Below are 23,190 nucleotides of genomic sequence, written 5' to 3'. Positions count from 1 at the left end.
CAAGATAGGAAAAATACACGGGAGCGCAATAAAAGAAAACCCTTCTCAGTTTTATTTAAAAAGAAGAACTTGTTTTTAATGACTGTATATAGACTTGAACGAGAAAATTACATATATACTTTATGTAGAATACAACATGTTTTATAGCGGAGGTCAAAGTCATGTTAACCGCTGACCTGAGTGTCAGGCCCTTTTTAGCATTCCTATGAAGTATATACTAAGCGTAGAAGAGGGTTTTAATTCTTTCTCTCCAAGTTTTTTAAGTCGCCTGACACTCAAACTACCGTGACGTAAGTGATATAAGCCTCTGAAGAAAGACCAATGTTAGATTTGCTTTTGCGGATTTAACCAGATTCATATACCAGCACTTGATCATTGAATAAATAGCGTAATTTATTATTTATTTTAGCTACTCTAGTTACAAGGAGGAGAAATGTTCGCACGCGAAAGTCTACGTGGTCTGCGTAAGAATGTGTCGAATGTCATAAGCAAGCACGGCAGAGCCTTCAGTAATGACGAGCAGCGGTATTCAAGGAGATTTGTGCTGACAACTGTTGTAACGGGATCCCTGTGTTGTGGTTGGGTTTTCAACACCCTGAAAGATCGTGTAAATATACCATAACAAATTACCACACCCTATTACGATAGAATGCTTATTATTTTAGGTGTGGACCCAGGCAAGTCCCCCGCATTATTACCTATCAACACGAAACACGTTTTTTTGTGTTTTAAAGTAGCGTGATCGGCGACATTTATTCTTGCCCATACAGTCAGTTTTAATTTTCGTGAATGGAACTGTACAAATTTTAATTGCGCCTGTATAAAAACGCATATAGAGATTCTTTGAATTTGGAAGATGGGGAGATGAAGCCCTCTTCTTAGGGTAATTACTATCCATCATTTCCACTCATGACAGTACCGCACCATCGACATCAAGAGAGAATTCCATGTGCATGCTAGGAACTCCTCCTCGCCAAGCCGAACCTTTTCGCTGAGTGAAGTGGCCAGGCATACTGATGCAAGGCACGGCGTGTGGACCACTTACGAGGACGGTGTCTACGACTTGACCGACTTCATTGAGAAGCACCCGGGCGGCAAGAAGATGATTATGCTTGCTGCAGGTGAGGAGATTTGTGATGTCCATCATGATGAGTAAGATGCTGATAATCTAAAAGAGTCCGTGACAGCCACACCTTATAGTGTTTTCAATCAATATTGGAAGACTATATGAAAAAAAAAATCAAAATAACCACATGAAATAAAATCGTATGCTTTTTTGACCAAATTCTATCGAAAATGTGACAAAAACTTTTCCAAATTCACTTGGTGCTTTACTAGGATGATAAAATGGCGACAAAGGTTATTTAATTAGTTAAATAAGAGGTGTTGATCATTGTCATCAATTAATATCATTGCTATCATTATCAAAATATATGTTACATTTAACATTTATATCTATTATTATTATTGTTATCAAGGGTCAAGGCTGGACCCGTACTGGAATATCCACGACTTTCACAAAAGGGATGACATTGTGAAGATCCTCTCAGAGTTCCGTATAGGAAGCTTGAGGAAGGAGGAAATAAAAACAAGCACCGGGCTCAACCTCGACGACCCCTACTCCAGGGACCCCAAGCGGCATCCTGCGTATACAATCTATTGCAACAAGCCCTTCTTAGCGGAACCCCCTCTTGGACTACTCGGACACAGTCTTATCACCCCTACTGAAGTGTTTTATATTAGGAACCATATGCCGGTGCCGTTGATAGACAAAGATGGGTATAAACTTGAAATTTCGGTCAAAGGTGTAAGCACGAAGCTAACGTTCGAAGACCTCAAACAGTACAAGAAGCGTACAATTGTAGCCACCTTACAGTGCGCTGGTAATCGCTGCAACGAGATGGCTGCTGTTAACAGGGAGGACTTTGTGGACGTGGGGGGTGGCCCTGCTACTATATCCACTGCGCAGTGGGGAGGGGCGTTGCTTAGAGACGTTCTTGAGAGCGTTGGTATAACTGACAGTGTTGTCGAGCAAGAGGGTTACAAGCACGTCCGCTTGGAGGGTCTTGATCAAGATCTGTCTGGCACAAAGTACGAAGTGTCTATCCCCATCCACATTGCCATGTCACCCACAGGAGATGTCATGCTGGCCTATGAGATGAATGGCAAAGAGCTTCCCCGGGACCATGGGTATCCTGTGCGGTGTTTGGTCCCAGGGGTTGCGGGGGCAAGAAGTGTTAAGTGGCTTGGGAGAGTGAGTTTGAGTAAACAGAAAAGTCAAAGCATGTGGCAACAAACGGCGTACAAGGGAGTGCCTCCATGTGCAAACCAGGTACTACCCCTACCCCTCCAGGGAGTACCTTTATATGCAAACCAGGTACTACCCCTCCCCCTCCAGGGAGTGCCTCCATATGCAAACCAGGTACTACCCCTCCCCCTCCAGGGAGTGCCTCCATGTGCAAACCAGGTACTACCCCTACCCCTCCAGGGAGTGCCTCCATGTGCAAACCAGGTACTACCCCTCCCCCTCCAGGGAGTGCCTCCATGTGCAAACCAGGTACTACCCCTCCCCCTCCAGGGAGTGCCTCCATGTGCAAACCAGGTATTACTCCTCCCCCTCCAGGGAGTGCCTTTATATGCAAACCAGGTACTACCCCTCCCCCTCCAGGGAGTGCCTCCATGTGCAAACCAGGTATTACTCCTCCCCCTCCAGGGAGTGCATCCATGTGCAAACCAGGTATTACTCCTCCCCCTCCAGGGTGTGCCTCAATGTGCAAACCAGGTACTACCCCTCCCCCTCCAGGGAGTGCCTCCATGTGCAAACCAGGTATTACCCCTCCCCCTCCAGGGAGTGCCTCCATGTGCAAACCAGGTACTACCCCTCCCCCTCCAGGGAGTGCCTCAATGTGCAAACCAGGTATTACTCCTCCCCCTCCAGGGAGTGCCTTTATATGCAAACCAGGTACTACCCCTCCCCCTCCAGGGAGTGCCTCAATGTGCAAACCAGGTATTACCCCTCCCCCTCCAGGGAGTGCCTCCATGTGCAAACCAGGTACTACCCCTACCCCTCCAGGGAGTGCCTCAATGTGCAAACCAGGTACTACCCCTCCCCCTCCAGGGAGTGCCTCAATGTGCAAACCAGGTACTACCCCTCCCCCTCCAGGGAGTGCCTTTATATGCAAACCAGGTACTACCCCTCCCCCTCCAGGGAGTGCCTTTATATGCAAACCAGGTACTACCCCTCCCCCTCCAGGGAGTGCCTCCATGTGCAAACCAGGTACTACCCCTCCCCCTCCAGGGAGTACCTTTATATGCAAACCAGGTACTACCCCTCCCCCTCCAGGGCGTACCTTTATATGCAAACCAGGTACTACCCCTCCCCCTCCTGGGAGTGCCTCCATGTTCAAACCAGGTACTACCCCTCCCCCTCCAGGGAGTGCCTCCATGTGCAAACCAGGTACTACCCCTACCCCTCCAGGGAGTGCCTCCATGTGCAAACCAGGTACTACCCCTCCCCCTCCAGGGAGTGCCTCCATGTGCAAACCAGGTATTACCCCTCCCCCTCCAGGGAGTGCCTCAATGTGCAAACCAGGTACTACCCCTACCCCTCCAGGGAGTGCCTCCATGTGCAAACCAGGTATTACCCCTCCCCCACCAGGGAGTGCCTCCATGTGCAAACCAGGTATTACCCCTCCCCCTCCAGGGAGTGCCTTTATATGCAAACCAGGTACTACCCCTCCCCCTCCAGGGAGTGCCTTTATATGTAAACCAGATATTTCTCCTCCCCCTCTAGGGAGTGCCTCCATGTGCAAACCAGGGACTACCCCTCCCCCTCCAGGGAGTACCTTTATATGCAAACCAGGTACTACCCCTACCCCTCCAGGGCGTACCTTTATATGCAAACCAGGTACTACCCCTCCCCCTCCTGGGAGTGCCTCCATGTTCAAACCAGGTACTACCCCTCCCCCTCCAGGGAGTGCCTCCATGTGCAAACCAGGTACTACCCCTCCCCCTCCAGGGAGTGCCTCCATGTGCAAACCACATATGCAAACCAGGTACTACCCCTCCCCCTCCAGGGTGTGCCTCAATGTGCAAACCAGGTACTACCCCCATCACCTCCAGGGAGTGCCTCCATGTGCAAACCAGGTATTACCCCTCCCCCACCAGGGAGTGCCTCCATGTGCAAACCAGGTATTACCCCTCCCCCTCCAGGGAGTGCCTCCATGTGCAAACCAGGTATTACCCCTCCCCCTCCAGGGAGTGCCTTTATATGTAAACCAGATATTTCTCCTCCCCCTCTAGGGAGTGCCTCCATGTGCAAACCAGGTACTACCCCTCCCCCTCCAAGGAGTACCTTTATATGCAAACCAGGTACTACCCCTCCCCCTCCAGGGAGTGCCTCCATGTGCAAACCAGGTATTACCCCTCCCCCTCCAGGGTGTGCCTCCATGTGCAAACCAGGTACTTTTCCTCCCCCCCCCCCCCCCCCCCCCCCTTCCTAAGGGGTGTCTACAAACCAGGTACTTTTCCTCCCCCTAGGGAATTGCCTATACGCAAATCAGTTATTTTCCGTTCCCCCAATATCAGGCAATTTCAATGAAAAGAAAATAAGCTTTCCTTTCACATAAAGTCTTCTATTCCATCTGAAAGATCATTGAAACAACTATAATAGTTTTCATCCATTCTGTTTCCATAAATAAATAAAAAGTCGTTCTATTTGTGTTCCTTTCCCAGAAAACAGTGGATCTACAGGTAGCAGAAGACATTCACGAGCTACCAGTAACATCCGTCATATGCCATCCAGAAGAAGGGGAAACACTTCTCCGAGAGGAGGAGGAAGTCACTATCAGTGGCTACGCCTGGAGTGGGGGTGGGCGTGGCATCGTTAGAGTGGACGTCTCCCTGGATGGGGGTAAGACGTGGAACACCGCCTCCCTGGACGGGGTCAAACAGCCCTATGGGAAGGCCTGGGCGTGGTCACTGTGGGAGTTAACTGCCCCCCTCCCGGCACACGGCGACCGCATGGAGATCATCTGTAAGGCTGTGGACAGTTCTTTTAACGTTCAGCCGGACACAGTAGCACCGATATATAACTATAGGGGATATCTATGCAATGCATGGCATAGGGTCAATGTCACACTAGGAGAAAAACGCTTATGACCTCACCTGGTCATAAAAATAAACATTGTTGGTATTTAGAAAGAATACATCATACTCTTTCTGGTATGAGGGGTACTCTCAATATTTTAGGACTAAGAAAATGACATAAATACAGAACATAACAAAAGGCGAAAAGCCAGTTTCAAATGGATTTTGAGGCTACTTGATGATTTCTCACGAGGAAAGAGAACGCCACAAATTTTTTTTCTATTTTTATTATTTAAGTAATTGCAAGATTCCAAAGTCATTTCAGCCTTATTCCCATCGTTAGAAAGACTAATTCTAGTTAGATAAGCGCTTAAAAGCGCTGAGTACGAAAGCAATTTTGCAATTTCATCGCATTCTCCTAGTTGTCTACTAACTTGCGTAGAGTACATCAACGGTCTGAGCAGGAGGCTCCCTCGCATCCTCGGGGACCCAGGGCGTCGCGGAGTATCGGGGACACAGGAAGCGCGCGGCGTACGTTTGCTTCCGGTCTCCGCGTCGCCCTGGGAGGGGCTTCTTGTAACCCGCCTTTTCTATCAGCCAGTATGTCTTCCAAAATCCATGTTCCTAAAGAAACATAAACAACCAAAATCCTTTGGCATCCACAAACATTTTTTTTTTTTTTTGTTATCGAACAAAGTTAATAATGTGTAGTTCGATCAATAAGCTTGAATTTAATGCCTTTTATTACAAATCATTTATCAGGTAGCTGCTACCTGAGAGGCTAAGATAGGGATTTAAGTCGACCAGAAGGATGCTATCTAACTGTCATAAGATAGGAATAGGTCATTCAGGAGGGTGCTATCTAACTGTCATAACAAAGGAATAGGTCATTCAGGAGGGTGCTATCTAGCTGTGATAAGATAGGGATAGGTCATTCAGGAGGGTGCTATCTAACTGTGATAAGATAGGAATAGGTCATTCAGGAGGGTGCTATCTAACTGTCATAAGATAGGGAGACATGCGATCTGAAAGACAAGTTAGGACAGAGCTGTTGCAGGCCTCGAGATACTGGGAAAATCACGATACATCAAGAACATATTGGGGGACACAGCCCCCCCCCCCCCCCCCCCCAAGGTCAACGTCCGTAAACCACGAGGTGCGAGGTGGTAGGGCAGGGCATAGATAAGGTAGGTAGAACCTCTCGTGGCGACTTCTTGGAGGGTGATTCCATAGCTGTACACATCCCCTTTCTGAGGCCCTGCCATGTCAAGTTTGCCATTGGATGCACTCCGGTGCCGCCCACAGCATGTCTCGATGGGAACAAGAATGTGTCAAACAAACAAACAAACAAGCAAGCAAAGAAGCATGCAAACAAACAAACAAACAAACATTCAAAGTATGCAAGTAAGTATGTCAAGTTAGACAGGACTGGGATTCTGGTTATGGCCTCTCCATTAATGCGCGGGTTCCTCAGGTTCCTTTGTATTGTACATCTCACTAGATAGCGGTGCTTCGGCCGGAATCTTCACCCTAGCCGTAAAGCTTTAGCTGCAAGACGGCGTTAGGACGTATGTCTAGAAGTATGGTATATTTTTTCTTTCGTATCATTTGATCTGAGGAGGTTCGATCCTCGGGCTCTATCTTTTACTTTTCTATTACTAATCAGTACTTTTTGGGATTAATCATTTTTTCCTTTCATTTCTGTTCTCGGGGGAGCGAGCGACGCCTGCCTAAAAACGCATGCCAGGAGGCTAGGTTATACTGTATCCCATGCGCTAGAGAGGAATTATCAAGCAACCGATTTTTCACTGGTGAATCACTGGTAACGCCCCCTGCCCTCCCCCCTCCGTCCGCCGCGCGCGCCTAGCTGCATATACTGTATTTGCCACCGCAACCACGTCTAAGCCTGAAGTTATGCGGTGGCTAATATATGCAGCTAGGCGCTTCAGTGTTTTTTACCCCATGCTTACATGCGGTTTTACACAGGTGAACAATCCTGAAAATACTCGAGACATAAATCAATGGCTGTCGTTTTTTCTAAATGGTCTTAAAGAGCCTGGGGCGAGCACTCGGGAGACCTGTAATTTTCTAAAACGTTAGGGACTAGGCTCCATTTCCAAGATATTCCTGCAGCGATAAAAAAATACGTAAAAATGATTGAAGCGGACGCCCAATATGATATGGTAAGGAAATGACCGGGCGAGCTAGAAAAACGGCAGTTTTTAAAACAAGATTGACTGATATATGGGTACTGGGACTGACTTGAGACTGACTGAGCTGGAGAGGTTGGTAAGCCTGTGCTGTCTGTTTTATCTCTTTTTAAATACACAGGCAGCCCGCATAATTATTCCAACTGTGGTGGCCAGTCCACTCACGTGGTTGTCAAAAAGAAAATGGCGGCATCCTTGTCCTGTATTCTTGGCTCAAACTTCAACGTGAAATACACCAACTGATCCATTTAAAAGTAAACAACCCACCACAAAAAACATGTATGCCATTTATAAGGAAACCCACCCGCCTACGGGGGTTGAGTTTTGCGTGAATTGTCATTTCTACTCGGCAAGAGAGAGCAACCTTGTTGTAGCTGGGACGACTGAAGTGCGAGTTTTTCGACTTTGCTACCAGCAAGAAGACTCTTCGTCTGCAGAATCAGGTAGACGCAATTGTTGAAACATAACTGTTATTGTGATTGGTCCTCTTACAAACTCTCTTAGTTTCGTTTAAAGTAGAATGATCAAGTAATATTAAAATCGGACAGAAAGATATTATCCTTTCCAGAAGATAATGATCATCTTACTTATATCGTTTGTGAGGCTTGAAATGGTCAATTTTGACACGAAAATTCTGCCAACTAAGCCAACATTAAATACACATGACAGTGTCCAAAACCTACCAAAATTTAGGTATTTACAAGTTTTTTTTTTCTCTCTAGAATTGAGCATGCTTTATTCAATTCAAAGTTTCTGAGATAAAGTTGAGGGCTTTTTCATGCAAGTTTACATGAGAAGAAATGTACTTTTACATTCACTGCTGTATTATTGCTTTTAGGAGGGTCATCCTTGAAGCGAAAGCTAGAGCTTGTAGGTCAGCATTCCTTATTTGGTAACATTGAGTCTCTGCATGCTATTCGCTTGGCTGGCAACACTAGAGACTCTCTTCTCATGAGCTTCAAAGATGCAAAGGTATGTCAGGGCCGTAGCAGGGGGTGCGGCACTTGGGGCACATGCCCCCTATATATTTTCAAAAATTATAAGGAAATGACCAGAAGGGGCATGGCTGTGCCCCCAAATATTTTCTTTATGTTTCTGTATTGTGCCCCCCCCCCCCCCCCCAATATTTCGAGGTCTGCTACGGCACAGTATGTTCTTCAATATGTGAAAAAGCTGTCATCTACGGTTGTCAGGTGGCTTAGAAATAAGCACAACCCATCAGTCGAATAAAAGGGCAAGTACAACTAATAAAAAAAAAATCTGACAACAATTTGACATATGTACAAAAAGGGGAAATCAAATTCAAGAAAAATAAATGCTAAATGATACAGAAACAACAATTGGATTAACAAACTATAAGTGGAACTCGAAGACATTCAGAACTTTTTTCTTTGCAAATTAAAACCATTCTTATGTCTTCCTGTTATCCTTACTACTGTATATTGATTTGTGGAGTTGAGGACACATATATAACAAACTGAGTCACTTTTCCTATCTTGAGCAGTCTGTTTGCTTTTGATTAACAGAAGTTATGTACTGTAAATCCCTGCTTTTTTAAATATATTATATGTTTGCGAAATGCCTCTGTTTGATATTTCTCTCTAGCTTTCCATTGTTGACTATGATCCTGGGAAACATGACATCAAAACAAGAAGCCTACATTTCTTTGAGGATGAAAAAATTAAGGTAAATCGATGGGAGATCCTATATGTTTGTGACCTTTTAAGTATAAAATTTGTTATTTATACCCTCTATTAAAAAGGATAAATGACTTCTAAAATTATATTGAATGAAAAATATAATGCTGCTCTTGGTGGCAATGAAGTGGAGGTGTGAGTAGGGCTTGTTTAAGAATACTTATCACAATATTTTCAAATGAGCTCACTGTATGTTAGTTCAGGTCTGTACTGCAGTAGTACTACAGTTGACTTAACCTCTTTTCCATCCGGCAAAATTCACCAGCAGCCGATGCTTATTGACAACTCTTAGTACTGCAAATCTATTCTTTTTAATTGATCACAATTAGTAGTTGCTTTAAGAGCTGTGCTTAATCTTCCATCTGAGATGATCTGTTGGTTAACCTCTATCTTTTAGAGCCATTGTTTGGCCCAGGACCGAGCTCCGGTAGTGCGTATAGACCCAGAGCGTCGCTGCGCTGTTATGCTAGCATATGGAACACACCTAGTCGTACTTCCTTTCAGACAAGAAGGGGGCATTGATGATACTGCCCAAGACTCCATTATTTCTTCCAGGTACTATTCTAGATCATGCATGTACCCAGCTTTGAAGGTCCATTAGATTTTCCTATCGTGGTACCTTTATTGTAAAAGTGGAAACCTTCTGGTTGGAGCCAAAAGAAAAAATGTAAAAAGTTTGCTTTTAAAACTCTGCTAACCTTTTCATTGTCCTCCCCACATGTCTTAATGTCTAGAATCTTTGCTTTCTAGTGACAGGCCCCCAGTTTTACCTAGCTACATCATCGATGTCAAGGAGATTGATGAGAAGACTTGCAATATACTTGATATTCAATTCCTTCATGGATATTATGAGCCAACTCTTCTCATTCTATATGAGCCGTTGAAAACATGGGCAGGGTAAGTTTTCTGGATTAACAGGCTCCTCATGTACATGTATAATAATTGAGGATTTGAGAAGATTTTAAATGGAGTGGAAACTCTGAGATACCTTGTTGGTACGTAGGGTTGTAAGGGGGAGGGTTATCTTAAAACAGCAGTTTTTTTTGGGCTGAGCATCCACCTCTTCATAGTGTGCAATAAACTGTATGTTTGGACAGTTAAAAAAAAAGAATCGCTAACAGAATAACATTTGGTGCTTCTTTATTTGCCATCGCCTTGTGGAGAGGTTCTTGGCTTCAAAACATTCTAGTGCTAGCCACCGAGAATCTAATATAAGGATTTTGAATGACGGAAGCCAGTACTTGAAAGCATTTTAACTGTTGCAAGTCGTTATCCAGAGTTCACAGAAGATTGAAGTCTGCATTTGGCCTGAGCTGTTTTGTCTATTTTCACAGGCGCCTAGCCATGCGCAACGACACCTGCGCTTTAGTTGCAGTGTCGCTTAACATGTCTCAGAAGGCGCACCCTGTTGTCTGGCAACTCAGCTGTCTCCCCTTCGACTGCATCTATGTCATGCCAGTTCCAAAACCAATTGGTGAGTGCGTGTAGTGTATTATTGTCGGACACTTTAGTTGCAGTGTCGCTTAACATGTCTCAGAAGGCGCACCCTGTTGTCTGGCAACTCAGCTGTCTCCCCTTCGACTGCATCTATGTCATGCCAGTTCCAAAACCAATTGGTGAGTGCGTGTGTGCAGATGGTGAGAACATTTGGTTAGGGAGCTCTAAGAGGAATTGATTCTTAAGGTGGTGTGCCTAGGTTGTTTTGGCTAAACAGCTTATACTAAGTTACCTATGCAAAACATTCATATTCGGTGTGATTTTTTTTTAAAATTAAGATTTTATTAATACATCTATGCTTTATCAGATTTCGCTATATTCGCTCTTCTTGGAAATCAAATTATTTTTTTTCATACAAGTTAAATGGAAGCAATATTTTTTTATTAAAATAAAAATCTCGAAATCTGTGGGATGATTTTTTTCTAAATTCACAGTAACACCAAACAATACTCCAGCTTGAAACACACAAATTATTGTCTCAAAACTGACCTGTTAAACTTCCCGACTGATTTATCTTTATTTTACTCCTGAAATTGTCCTCTCAATCTTTGAAAAAAATAAATTCACTCTTGTCTACAAAGATTCATCTCTGAATTTACGGCCCATGCTACTGCAGTTTAAACGAACAGTAAGTCCAAACCCTAAGGCAGCTTGCGTGAGAGGGGCAAGAGGACAAATGCATACCTGTCAACCTCCAAAAATCTCAAGGCTTGAGAATTTTTTGGTGGGAGGGGTGAGGTATATTCAATTTTTTGGGGATAGGGTTGGGTTTAACCTTGCAGGCGTTTGCCTTATAGAAAGCTCTCACGAACAAATCCACTTATAGATCTCACAAGGGTGTTAGATAAATTGCGCTACACAAGGGAATTGTTTCAAATATTTTAATAGAAAATAGGCAAAATGATGATTTTCTATACTGTAGAATAATTTGTTGGAAGCGTTAAAAATTGCTAGAAGTGGGAGATTTGGTGCTCAACGCGGGAGAGCGGGAGAAGGGGTCCAAAATCTTGAGACTCCCGCCTAATGCGGGAGAGTTGACAGGTATGCAAGTGTTGCACAAGAATAAATTCCAGATTAAAAAACACAGCCTTTTTACTGTATTTTTTCAACCTTGTCTTGAAACAGAATGGTAAAAAATGAGAATTACATATGTTTTAAAGCAATAAAATTTATACATATTTCTTATTGTTCTTGTGCAAATTAAAATAATGCCACTTCAAATGAGCATTGTTTTTTCAATTACTTTCCTAGTTTTTTCCCTGCATATGCCTATTATGTTATTCAACATGTTTGAGTATTAAATTTGTATTATGTTAAAAATTATTTGTTTTACGGCATATCGTTTTGCTTTGTTTTTATCAGTTGCTAAAGCTTCTACTTTTACTCTATTTCTTGAGAAAAAAATAGAATAAGAGGAGCATAAATATATTGAAGAGGATGAACAAAGATTTCAAGACTATATTTTGTTGTTTGATGTTTATTCTAGGAGGTGTTTTGGTATGTTGCATGAATGCACTGCTGTATCTCAATCAAAGTGTTCCGCCGTATGGCGTGTCTGTGAACAGCATTGGAGAAAACAGCACTGTCTTCCCACTCAGTAAGTAGCAGGGCCGAATGAGTACATTCAAAATATGCCGCTTTTTATTATACACCTATTTCAAATACAATAAGGTTGCACTCCAGGGTCAATGCATAGTAACCTGTATTTGGTTCATAACAAATCCACTAATGGCCTAATCCTGCTCTCAGGAAGCCGTGTTTACGTATGCTTACAGGTATATAAAGAAAATACTTAAACTTTCTAAACCCTTGATTTTGTGCTATATTTTACACTTATTTGCATTATTATTTGATACCCATGAGGTATGTACTGCGAGTTATGACACATGGATTCCCTGAGTGTTGCTGGGTGTACTTTATAGTTACATTCATTTTCACTTTAATCTTAATTTTCACTTTAATCTTAATTTTCACTTTGCTTGTGAAAAATCTTGTAAAATATGATGTACATAAGGTGTAAAAATATGATATTTTTGCCATCATCACCCTCTTAACTAGTTATGTTTATCTTTAGAGCCCCAAAAAGGAGTGACTATTACCTTGGAGGGATCCAATGCTATCTTTATAGCCAATGACAAGCTGGTATTTTCACTAAAAGGGGGAGAAATGTGAGTGAAAAGCTTTTTCATCCATGATGTTAGTAGTGATTCTTATAACCTGAAGAGGTTAGGGTTAAATATACATACTGTGCAGAGTATTCATTAAAAAAATTCTACATTGTCTACATTTTCCATTTATTAATGATACCCCTTATCACTTGTTACCACAGCTCTCCCTCTCCCTTTCTTGGATTTCTCTACAAAACTGGAATTTTACCAAAAATGTTTAGAGAAAAGGGATGGTGTTTACTGTAGGATGCATATGTTGGTGTTTACAAAGAGATGTACGGTATCAAGGGCGCTGTTATTATCAAGTATTTGTCATTTCTCATTTGCAGGTCTTATTAATTGCATCATTTTCTCTCTCAGTTATGTTGTGACTTTGATCGCTGATGGGGTGCGCAGTGTACGGAACTTTGTCTTTGATAAAACAGCAGCAAGTGTTCTCACCTCATGCGTAAGTAGACATGACGGAAAAACATGACATGACTCTTCAAATAAGCCCATTTCACATCGAATAAGGCGGAAAATTTTTCTGAGTACTTAGTAACTTATAGCAATCGAAATATCAAGTGTGACATTTTTCAAATTGATGTGGCTTTTTGTAAAGTGTCATTAAAATTTGAGCTTTTCGTCCCTGAGCTCATATATAGAGCAAGGATGATCAAGGAAAAATTATCTAAAAAAGTCAAAATCTGGTTATGTGTGCTTCGGCCTCACGTTATTTGTGTTTTAAAAATTTGTCCATAATACAAGGAATGTATAGCCATTATGAGAAACTGTGTCTTCTCTCTCTATCTGGAATTGCGTGTTTTCCAGGTTTTTCCATCATGTCGTGTAAGTCAGGGTGTGGTGCGCAAAACAAGAAATTAAAAAGTACCATTGTTCCATCTTATTGGTTCTCTATATTATTGATTCTCAACATAAAACTGTTTTCAGAAATCGGAAATCTTAATATCAATTATTTTGTTACAGTACTATACATTGATTAAAATAGATATTGTCAATGAATGGAATTCTACCCATTGCCTTTGCCATTTAGGTGTGTGAGTGTGGGGATGGCTATTTATTCCTGGGATCCAGGCTTGGAAATTCTTTGCTTGTCAAGTATACTGAAAAGCCTCAAGATATTGGTAAGCTTGGGAATGCCCTTAGCCCTTTTTCAAATTCTCATTATATACACCTATTTCAAAAAACTTTGTCACTGCAAACAGCAAATGGCAATTGAAAAATGGCAGTTCTACGACCGAAAGGGCCCGTGGATCCCAAAATACTTGTTCCAAATTCAGAAAAATATAAATAAAACATACAGCATGACTATCCATTTAATATAATTAATATATGGTTCTGACATCGCTTAAGTTTATTTATCACCTTTGTTTTTTTTACAAATAATTACTACTCATAGACACCTTTTGGTTGTGTAACTTCAATTTGGCAATTGCAATTCACCGGTCGCGCTGACAACCTTTATTGAAATAGGTGTACAGTACAGTGGCATAGTCATTTTTAACAGGAAACTCCAGGAGGGAGCCCAAAAAACCCTTTCAAGGCATTTTCTCCTGTATTTTAGATAATGTTTTATACATTTACTGTATGTTTGACTGCTAGAAGGGGGGGTGGGGGTCTGGGCCACCCAACCGGCCACCCCCCTGCAGCACCTCCAGTTTTAATTTTTTGTGCCGAAGATTTTACCAAGCCCAGTGCATTCATGGCTTTATGCTAGTTATGGGACTAATGGTAGTTAGTTTGAATCTCATAATGTAGAATGTACACTGTACCAAGATCTATCATGCATGATGTGAAACCCATTATGGATGGATTGAATGTTTTATTTGTTACTGAACATTCTGATTGTTAAATTTTTTTAGGTGGGGATCTTTTCTCACCAGGTGTAAGTATAAGTACTCTGTTCAGTGCTATTGCAGAATTTTATATATAAATTTTTCATTATAATTTGGTCTCCTTTGCACATACAGTGGAACCCGGTTAATACGGACACCCTCGGGACTTTCATAAGTATTTCCGGGGCATATTTTCGGGGTATTTTAAGTGTCTGTATTATCGGGGTGTTTGTATTAAGCAGGCTGCCCTAAAAGACGTAAAAAATGGATGATAAAATGATATTTTTTAAACAACAACAACAAAACATGATAACTAATTCTTTCCTCAATCGTCCTTGTGACGATCCAACTTTATTCTATTTAAAAACTAAATATGTTATACTGTAATTCATCTAAGGTCCTGAAAACTCTGCTCAGAAGACATTTTTGAGCATCAATCATTAAAAAGTGCGGGACTCGAATTCATTTTGTCCGTAAGGCAGGGTTAATTTTGTATGAAAAATGTCTTTCGGGACACATAGAAGACGGGTTAAATTATAGCAGAATATGAGACTTTTGTTGGGACTTTGAATACTTTCCAGAAAAACAGGGTGTCCGTATTAAGTGGGTGTCCGTAGAGCGGGGTTCTACTGTACATAAGGTATTGAAATGTTTGTGTCAAATGTTTTTGCTTAACCTTTTCTTTTCTAGGTTGAACCCCCAAATGCCAAGCGCCGCCGAATTGACAGCGACTATGCCTATGCACTGGGTAAACAGCAATCAATCAATTCATTTTTTTGCCCTTGACAAGGTTACAATACATAATAGTTATACTGTATATAACAGAGAAACTCTTTATAACAAATATATATACATTCCTAAATTTCTCGCCTTTGGTTGGCTGAGAGCAGTGCAATTTTCATGTAACACCAGTGTGAGAAAAGTTGTAATACAGTATCTCCATTGCAAATACACTCAAAGTCAAAATCCACGAAAAATTAGTATGTTCTTACACCATAGATACTGAACAATACTCTACACTATTTTAAAAACCTTTTCTGTTAATAAACAATTCAAACATTAGAAAAGAAGTGTTGAAATGAGATGAAAATCATCAGGATTTCGATGCGAAAGTTTTCAACTTTCCCAACTTGTTGAGCATGCTGTTGACAAATCACACCAGTTTTTAGAAAAGCGTGCAGTGTTTTGCCGTGTTTTTAAACAAAAACTTGACTTTCATAATTTGTAAGGTACATGTATATTATTAATATTATTATGTATATTATTAATAATGTTATGGTCACCTTTACTAATTTGGGAAAGATGTGCGAGCAGGGAAGCCAGTAAACTTCAAACCATCAAAACAGAAATCCTGAGTGGCAGAGAAAAGGCTGAGTGTCAAACGAACTAAGATGTTTTTTATTCTTCATCCAGGTCTAGAAATACAAAAATTGTCTAAAATTTCAGAGGATTTTTGTTATGTTAAAATAAATAACCAAGTCATATCCACACCAGGAATTGTGTTTGTTAACTTTGATGTACTGCATAATTTAAATTATTGAATAAGGCCTGGATCCATTTGGTTGGTACAATAAATAAATCTCAGTAGAGAGCAGGATCCTAAGATCCCCCAATAAAACCTTTGATCAGTCAACACAAAAGGTGTTTATGCTGGCTCCGCTTTTAAGCAGTGCCTAAATCTATATATTGTATGCCTGCCTACAGTACGTGTACCTCCTCTTTAAATCCTGGCGATGGTGGACTGGCTTTAAGTTTATGGGACTGAAAATAATGCTCAATCTATGCAATGTGACAATATTGATAGATGGCAAATCTTGAATGGTGCTCTGTTGTTGATTATAGATGACTTGGATGAGTTGGAAGTGTATGGTGCACAGCAAGAGGCAGGTGTGGAGCTTACATCCTACACCTTTGAGGTATCAGTACCACTCGCAAAGCGTCAGAAAATATAAAAACAAGAACAATACATTAAGGCCACATTGTCACCAGTTTACTTCCGGTCAATTATAACAAATTAACTTGACAATCTCCTATGTTTTTAACGGAAAACGCCAAAAAAAAAATATTTCAAAATATTGAAAGCAGTGTGTCTATTGGAAGTTTCTTTGAGGATGTGATTGATAATTTAGGGCAGATGGCCTGTTAAATATCTTGGATTCTAATAGATTCGTTTGTCTTTTAACGGTTGAGGTTTCCCTCAGACCTCCAGAAGTAAACTGGTGACAATGCGGCTTTAATTGAATTAATTCATTTGTGCATAAAATATGCTTTTTTTTCTTAGGTGTGTGATAGTCTGCTTAACATCGGCCCTTGCTCTTGTATGGACATCGGGGAGCCTGCATTTTTGTCGGTCAGTTCCTATGTCAGTGTATATAATTTTGTATGTGCACAGCTGACATGTTCTTCTTTTTCATTTGCTCGCTGCCACCTGTGTTCATCATTAACAACTTCTTGGCATTAAAAGGAAGAGGTATGTTTGCCAATAGCCAGTATGTATATTGTAAATAACATTAGCTATCAACTTTGTGAAGCAATAAATGCTTACTTAGAAAAGACCACTGAAAAGGCATATTTAATTTGAGCACCTCTCCATCTAGTAAATTTCTTCTCAACAAACTGTATTATTTTCACACATCCCACCCAAAAAATATTAACCATTTTTTTCAGTTTGCCGACGCACAAGAACTAGACTTGGAAGTTGTGTCGTGTTCTGGATATGGAAAGAATGGAGCTCTGACAGTGTTACAGGTATTACGGTGACTCATGATACTGAATAATATGTTGTTAAATTTGTATTAGAACTAGTGTACCAAAACCACCATTGCAAGTTGACAAGCAAAACTGTGTTTGTGAAAACACATAAAACACACACAAATACTTAGCATTTTTATAGCACATACAGTATTACACATTTACTAAGGGCTGTTACTTTTAAAATCCTAATATGTATTTAACCTGGCCATTTCCGAGAAATGGACAGGCACCCGCCATTTCTAATGTTTATGGACATTGTGTATTTTTTGCATACTGTACATATGTGTATCAATAGGTTTTCTCTTACAGAGAAGCATCAGACCACAGGTTGTTACCACGTTTGAGCTTCCAGGGTGCACAGATATGTGGACTGTCTTCTCTAAAGACCAGGTACTGTCTAAAGGTTGGCACATGTGTGGAAACTTTTTATGCCAAGTTTTTAGTCATACAGATAGAATTTTATTTGGGAACAGACAATTAGAGATATGATGATATAGGTACAGTGGACAGGGGATAGTGGGGCATACTGTTTGCATTTGTTATTTTGTTTATCTCTGGTTTTGGCTTCATGTCTTTATTTATTTTTATATTTTCATTTTTTTTTTTTCCTTCCCCAACCACTTTATTTTGATGGTCTGTTTATAGTAAAAGCAAGACCTTCGATTGGTCTTAAAGCACAATCAGTGCCTACACATTTCACTGATCTCATTTGCTGAACTTTCTGTAGGGTATATTTATAAGTTTATTGATTTTGATTGTATTTATTGTTACTGGGTACCTGTGGTAGCCCAGACATAAAATGCAACTATAGTTTTTTTTTTCGTTGTCCCGAGTTGCGCAACATCATAGCCAAGAGTCTTCCTTCGCTCTTCCTAATCTCACAAGCTTTGATTGCCGTCATCTTGAAAATCGAAATGTCACCTGAGAATCACTTGTACTTGTGCAGTCAAAAAGGCAAGACTGGCTATTTTATTACTGCAAATGGAATCAAGGCTTTGCTATCTATAATGCCAATGCTGAAAGCCATACTAAACTTGAAATTTTAACCCCATATTTCGTTGTGGAAAGATTTGCGATTCCACAGGCCCGTAGCCAGGGGGGGTTCGGACGAAACCCCCCACCCCCCACCCAGCTTGAAGGTCCGCTCAGAATAAACAAAAATATATATATAAGCTTTTGATGGATATACCATGCACATCAATAAGTCTTTAAAATGACTATAAAAATCGTTTTATAATAATTAGCATTTTATAATAAATAAAAAGCACCCTATTAATAACATTATAAATACAAGATTGAATTTATTCGAAGTATTGATTGCCTAATGTGAATAAGGCAAGGAGAGGGGTATACCGGAAATTTGGTCCGCTCAAATGGAAAAACGAACCACCCCGCCCAAAATCCTGGCTACAGGCCTGTTCCACCAGAGACGGGAGATGGGGCAGACTCGATTCTCCCAACTGCTGTACTGTAGTCAGATACTGTAGCATAGAGATACAGTACATAAAGATTGCTTCAAGGCCGAAGTTAAAATGCTCTGGGTGCTTAGGAATGAACTAGAGGAAATCTTAATCCCTAAGAACATTTTGTCCTCCACAGTCCTTTGTTGCTAATAATAATAATGCATGCCTTCCTTTGATTTTTTTTCTTCTTCTTTCTAAGATAAAACCTCTTTTTCTTATTGAATGTCATTATATGTTTTTTTAAACATTTGCAATAAAAAACTAGAGGATTCTGTTGTGTTGGTGGGGTTTAGTGTTTAAATTCAGCTTTCCATTTTACTTCAAAATACTTTTGTCTAAACAATATGATAGCATAAATAGATCTTTTTTTTTTGCTTTGCACTTGCATAAATATAATGATAAATGACATAACAATAAAAAAAAATATACAGTACTGATATTACAGTATGGTTATTTTTAGTTGTAACAGAAACTTTACCCCTAAGAGATAGCACATTGAGGGTGACACATATGATATTTGATTTCTGTTCTCTAGGCCTATGCCCTCTACTCCCCCAAAGAGACAGCATTTGGTGTTTGACGACTAGGATAATATATACATGATGACACAAGAATCATCAAATATATCCTGATATATTTCAGGATTTCTATATAGCCCTCTTATTTGACACCAAAATATTTTTGTCTAAACAATATAATAGCATAGAGGTCTTGTTGTTTACTTTGAGCTTACAAGTAAAAAAAATAAACACCACAAAGAATGGAAATAATTATATTGTTTATAAAGATGACTCTGGTTGTAACATCCATACTCCTAAAAGATGGTACATTGAGGGCAGTCAAAGCAATTTTTAACCCCAACCCCCATTCACTTTTATGGAGTCCCTTCCCCTGCCTGGAAAGCTGGTGTTTCTTACCTTTGTACCCCAATAAGTGTTATATGGCATTTTCACATTTTACATCAGCTTTTATCATAATTAAATGCGTTTTTTTTTTCATGGTAGAAAAAAGGGGCTCAAACAAATGCAATCCACAGGTATCCCAGTCAACCCTGCACGCAGGGTCTAGTTTAACTTAATCCAAGGGACTTCCTGCAACAGCTGTTTGTTGGTCACTGGTTTGTGAAAGGATTTATTCTTGGATGGCATGAGTAGGGGAATATTTAGCCATCTTCTTTTTGCAGGAAAGTACAGAAGGTAACGAGAAGTATCACTCCTTCCTGATTCTCAGCAGAGAAGACTCTAGTATGGTAAGACTACACATCCTGATTCATCGTTAATTGGGGGTAGTAGGGATCCGTAACCTACTTACCATTTTAGGCCAAGATTAGTCCAGACCTGGGACTCTCTTTGCGCTCGACATTCTGGCTCGCGTGAAAGAGGGTCCAGTATTTATTGCATGCGCATGCGCGAAAATACACTGCATATATGCGGTGTGGCCTGGTTGCTTAGTTCAAGATGGCTGCGAAAGGGACGAGCAAGGGTTTATTTCAGAAATAATACGCTGATTTTGGTTGTGGGTAAATACTTGATTGTCAATCTTTTCTGAGAACAGGACAGATGATAATTAGAGTCTGGGAAATATATATTGCTTTAGGCAATAGCGTCATTTCAGACGAGCGCACGCTTTTTTGGAATTTGATTTTCAATCACATTTTATCATGTTTTTTATAGAAAACAAATTCCAAGCAGTTCGCTGATATTCCTTCACATGTACAAAACATTCTTTTCAACTTAGCGATGATCGATTTTCGGAGCTCTGCGCTCGACAAGGTCTAGCGGGAATCGACCCTCCTTTGGCACGTCCGTTATTGTGCGCGCTCCTATTTCAACTTTTGCCGTAAAGGTCGCTGATTGGTACATGTTCGCGCATGCGCATGCAATAAATACTGGACCCTCTTTCATGAGAGCCAGAATGTCGAGCGCAAAGAGAGTCCCAGGTCTGGACTAGGCCAAGATCTGCCGATCTGAAAGCCCATTCCCCCCCCCCCCCACTCTGGGAAAGATAAGCATGCAATAAATACTGGACCCTCTTTCACGCGAGCCAGAATGTCGAGCGCAAAGAGAGTCCCAGGTCTGGACTAGGCCAAGATCTGCCGATCTGAAAGCCCATCCCCCCCCCCCCCCCCCCCCACCATTACTCTGGGAAATATAAGCAGGACAATGAGGAAGTCCATGTCTAGATACAGTGTTACCACAACTGATAGAAGCTGTCCTAAAATATCAGCTCTTGCTAAAGTATTTGGCTACCTCTAGAAGTGGACCACCTTTCAATGTCCTGAGGGTGGTCTTTGTTAATCTTTTTTTTTTTAGAATGCATTGTGGTGGGTATATTTGTAACTAAATAATGTAAATGACATACCCATTTCAAGCTGAATCAATGTAATGTAGATGACGAAAAAACCCTGAATATGCACACTTCGAAGAGATAAAGAGAGAAGATTTCTTACATGGCCATAGTTTCTTTGTATTCCGGACTGAGTTTCACTTTTCAAAACACATATAACATGAGGCAGAAATGCACATACCCAGATTTTAGGTTTTTAAGATAATTTTTCCTTGATCATCCTTGCACTATGATGGGCTAAGGGACCAAAAGCTCAAATTTCAATGACACTTTACAAAAATTTAAAAAAAGTCGCATTTGATATTTTGTTTGATATTACTCACTAAGTAATAAGGGGAATTTTCCGCCTTATTTGATGTGAAATGAGCTTATTGGAAACGTCAAGTCATTTTTTTTCCATCATGTCAGTGTAGATTTAAAGATACATACAGTATGTGTCACTTTTGGGGAAATGATAATTTATTCTGCCCATCAGCACAATTCCACAATTCAGCTTCATTGCTCTTTCAAGCGCTAAAACAATAATTTTGCCCCTTTTTTTGTAGATACTGAAGACAGAACAGGAGATCATGGAAGTCGACCAATCAGGATTCAGCACTCAGTGTGCAACAATATATGCAGGCAACTTCGGCAATGGTTCCTATATTCTACAGGTATTAAGTCCTACTGTTCCCTTTAAAGCAACAATCTCACCAGTTTACTTCCATCTGGCCAACAGAAACCTGAACCAATAAAATACAAAAGAATCTATGTATTCGAATCTGCACTATGATACAGGCATAGCTTTTATGGAACAGCAACAAGGGGGTAGATCAGCCATAGACAGGGCTTCTGGAATTACGCGCTTGTGCGGAAGCACGTAATTTGGCTTTTTCCGCGTAATCCACAAATTTCCGCGTAATCCCGCGTAATTTGGCTAAATTTTGAAAGACAAAACATTTAATTGCGCAGCTGATGTGTTCTTTTAGGGTTCTTACCTCTATTACTCGTAAAAAGAAGAGAGATATTCTTCTTAAGAGTGCGATGTTTCGAACTGAATTTCAAAAACAAATAAAATGACTAGGCGTTCTTTGCTAAATCGCGAAGGCCTAGGACTAATAATAAAATACCTTTTTTAATTGACTGGTGGCTAGGAGCCAATGAAAACTTGCCTAAGATATTTTCACGCAAAAAAATAACCTTTTCAAGTTATTTCGTTCTTTCCTTCTGTACAAAATGTAGTTTGGGCATAACAGTTGATATTCCGTGTAATTTAGCGCATAATTCAGTAAAGAATCCCGCAAAATTTTGATTTTTAAAGGAAAATGTATTGCAAAATCCCGCGTAATTTAGCGCGTAATGATTGATTTTCCGCTTAATTTAGCGTGTAATTTAGCAAAGAATCCCGCATAATTTTGATTTTTTTTTCACGTAATTCCAGAAGCCCTGATAGACATGCATATAGCTTCACTTTATCATTTATGGAACAGCAACAAGGGGTAGATCAGCCATAGACATGCATATAGCTTCACTTTATCATTTATGGAACAGCAACAAGGGGGAAGATCAGCCGTAGACATGCATATAGCTTCACTTTATAATTTATGGAACAGCAACAAGGCGGTAGATCAGCCATAGACATGCATATAGCTTCACTTTATCATTTATGGAACAGCAACAAGGCGGTAGATCAGCCATAGACATGCATATATCTTCACTTTATCATTTATGGAACAGCAACAAGGCGGTAGATCAGCCATAGACATGCATATAGCTTCACTTTATCATTTATGGAACAGCAACAAGGCGGTAGATCAGCCATAGACATGCATATAGCTTCACTTTATCATTTATGGAACAGCAACAAGGGGGAAGATCAGCCGTAGACATGCATATAGCTTCACTTTATCATTTATGGAACAGCAACAAGGGGGAAGATCAGCCGTAGACATGCATATAGCTTCACTTTATCATTTATGGAACAGCAACAAGGGGGAAGATCAGCCGTAGACATGCATATAGCTTCACTTTATCATTTATGGAACAGCAACAAGGCAGTTCACTTTATCATTTATGGAACAGCAACAAGGCGGTAGATCAGCCATAGACATGCATATAGCTTCACTTTATCATTTATGGAACAGCAACAAGGC

General features: G+C 40.7%; 2 protein-coding genes across 3 annotated transcripts in view; both read left to right on the top strand.

Moving 5' to 3' along the window:
- Positions 1–388: 388 nt before the first annotated feature.
- Positions 389–5,295, top strand: LOC5505882 (sulfite oxidase). The gene is made up of 4 exons (XM_048721178.1): positions 389–607; positions 917–1,121; positions 1,479–2,332; positions 4,735–5,295. The coding sequence occupies exons 1-4, from the start codon at positions 434–436 to the stop codon at positions 5,158–5,160; spliced, it is 1,659 nt and encodes a 552-aa protein (XP_048577135.1). The 5' UTR covers positions 389–433; the 3' UTR covers positions 5,161–5,295.
- A 2,157-nt stretch (positions 5,296–7,452) lies between these two features.
- The window catches only part of LOC5505894 (cleavage and polyadenylation specificity factor subunit 1), a 36,820-nt gene continuing 21,082 nt past the window's right edge, over positions 7,453–23,190 (top strand). Inside the window, exons 1-20 of one of the 2 annotated variants that reach the window (XM_048720917.1) lie at positions 7,453–7,741; positions 8,137–8,270; positions 8,904–8,984; positions 9,393–9,550; positions 9,746–9,892; positions 10,330–10,381; positions 10,524–10,611; positions 11,979–12,089; positions 12,567–12,660; positions 13,021–13,108; positions 13,694–13,784; positions 14,523–14,545; positions 15,186–15,243; positions 16,338–16,411; positions 16,777–16,845; positions 16,960–16,965; positions 17,163–17,243; positions 17,559–17,639; positions 19,896–19,961; positions 21,604–21,711. In XM_048720917.1, the coding sequence (XP_048576874.1) occupies positions 7,576–7,741; positions 8,137–8,270; positions 8,904–8,984; positions 9,393–9,550; positions 9,746–9,892; positions 10,330–10,381; positions 10,524–10,611; positions 11,979–12,089; positions 12,567–12,660; positions 13,021–13,108; positions 13,694–13,784; positions 14,523–14,545; positions 15,186–15,243; positions 16,338–16,411; positions 16,777–16,845; positions 16,960–16,965; positions 17,163–17,243; positions 17,559–17,639; positions 19,896–19,961; positions 21,604–21,711 (1,776 nt within the window). In that variant the 5' untranslated portion in view covers positions 7,453–7,575. Of the gene's footprint in view, positions 7,742–8,136; positions 8,271–8,903; positions 8,985–9,392; positions 9,551–9,745; positions 9,893–10,329; positions 10,470–10,523; positions 10,612–11,978; positions 12,090–12,566; positions 12,661–13,020; positions 13,109–13,693; positions 13,785–14,522; positions 14,546–15,185; positions 15,244–16,337; positions 16,412–16,776; positions 16,846–16,959; positions 16,966–17,162; positions 17,244–17,558; positions 17,640–19,895; positions 19,962–21,603; positions 21,712–23,190 lie in introns of both variants that reach the window. The other variant, XM_048720916.1, reaches the window with a different exon arrangement.

This window comes from Nematostella vectensis, chromosome 13 (assembly GCF_932526225.1).
Source record: "Nematostella vectensis chromosome 13, jaNemVect1.1, whole genome shotgun sequence".
Taxonomy (NCBI): Eukaryota; Metazoa; Cnidaria; class Anthozoa; order Actiniaria; family Edwardsiidae; genus Nematostella; species Nematostella vectensis.
The sequence above is the reverse complement of the archived record's forward strand: the minus strand, read 5'-3'. Positions and strand labels throughout refer to the sequence as shown.

Excerpts from the sequence above, each read along its gene's own strand:
- LOC5505882 (XM_048721178.1), top strand. The coding sequence starts at position 434 with ATGTTCGCACGCGAAAGTCTACGTGGTCTGCGTAAGAATGTGTCGAAT. Across the intron at positions 608-916 it reads TCAACACCCTGAAAGATCGT|TACCGCACCATCGACATCAA; the intron begins GTAAATATACCA and ends CACTCATGACAG. Across the intron at positions 2,333-4,734 it reads TGCCTCCATGTGCAAACCAG|AAAACAGTGGATCTACAGGT; the intron begins GTACTACCCCTA and ends TTCCTTTCCCAG.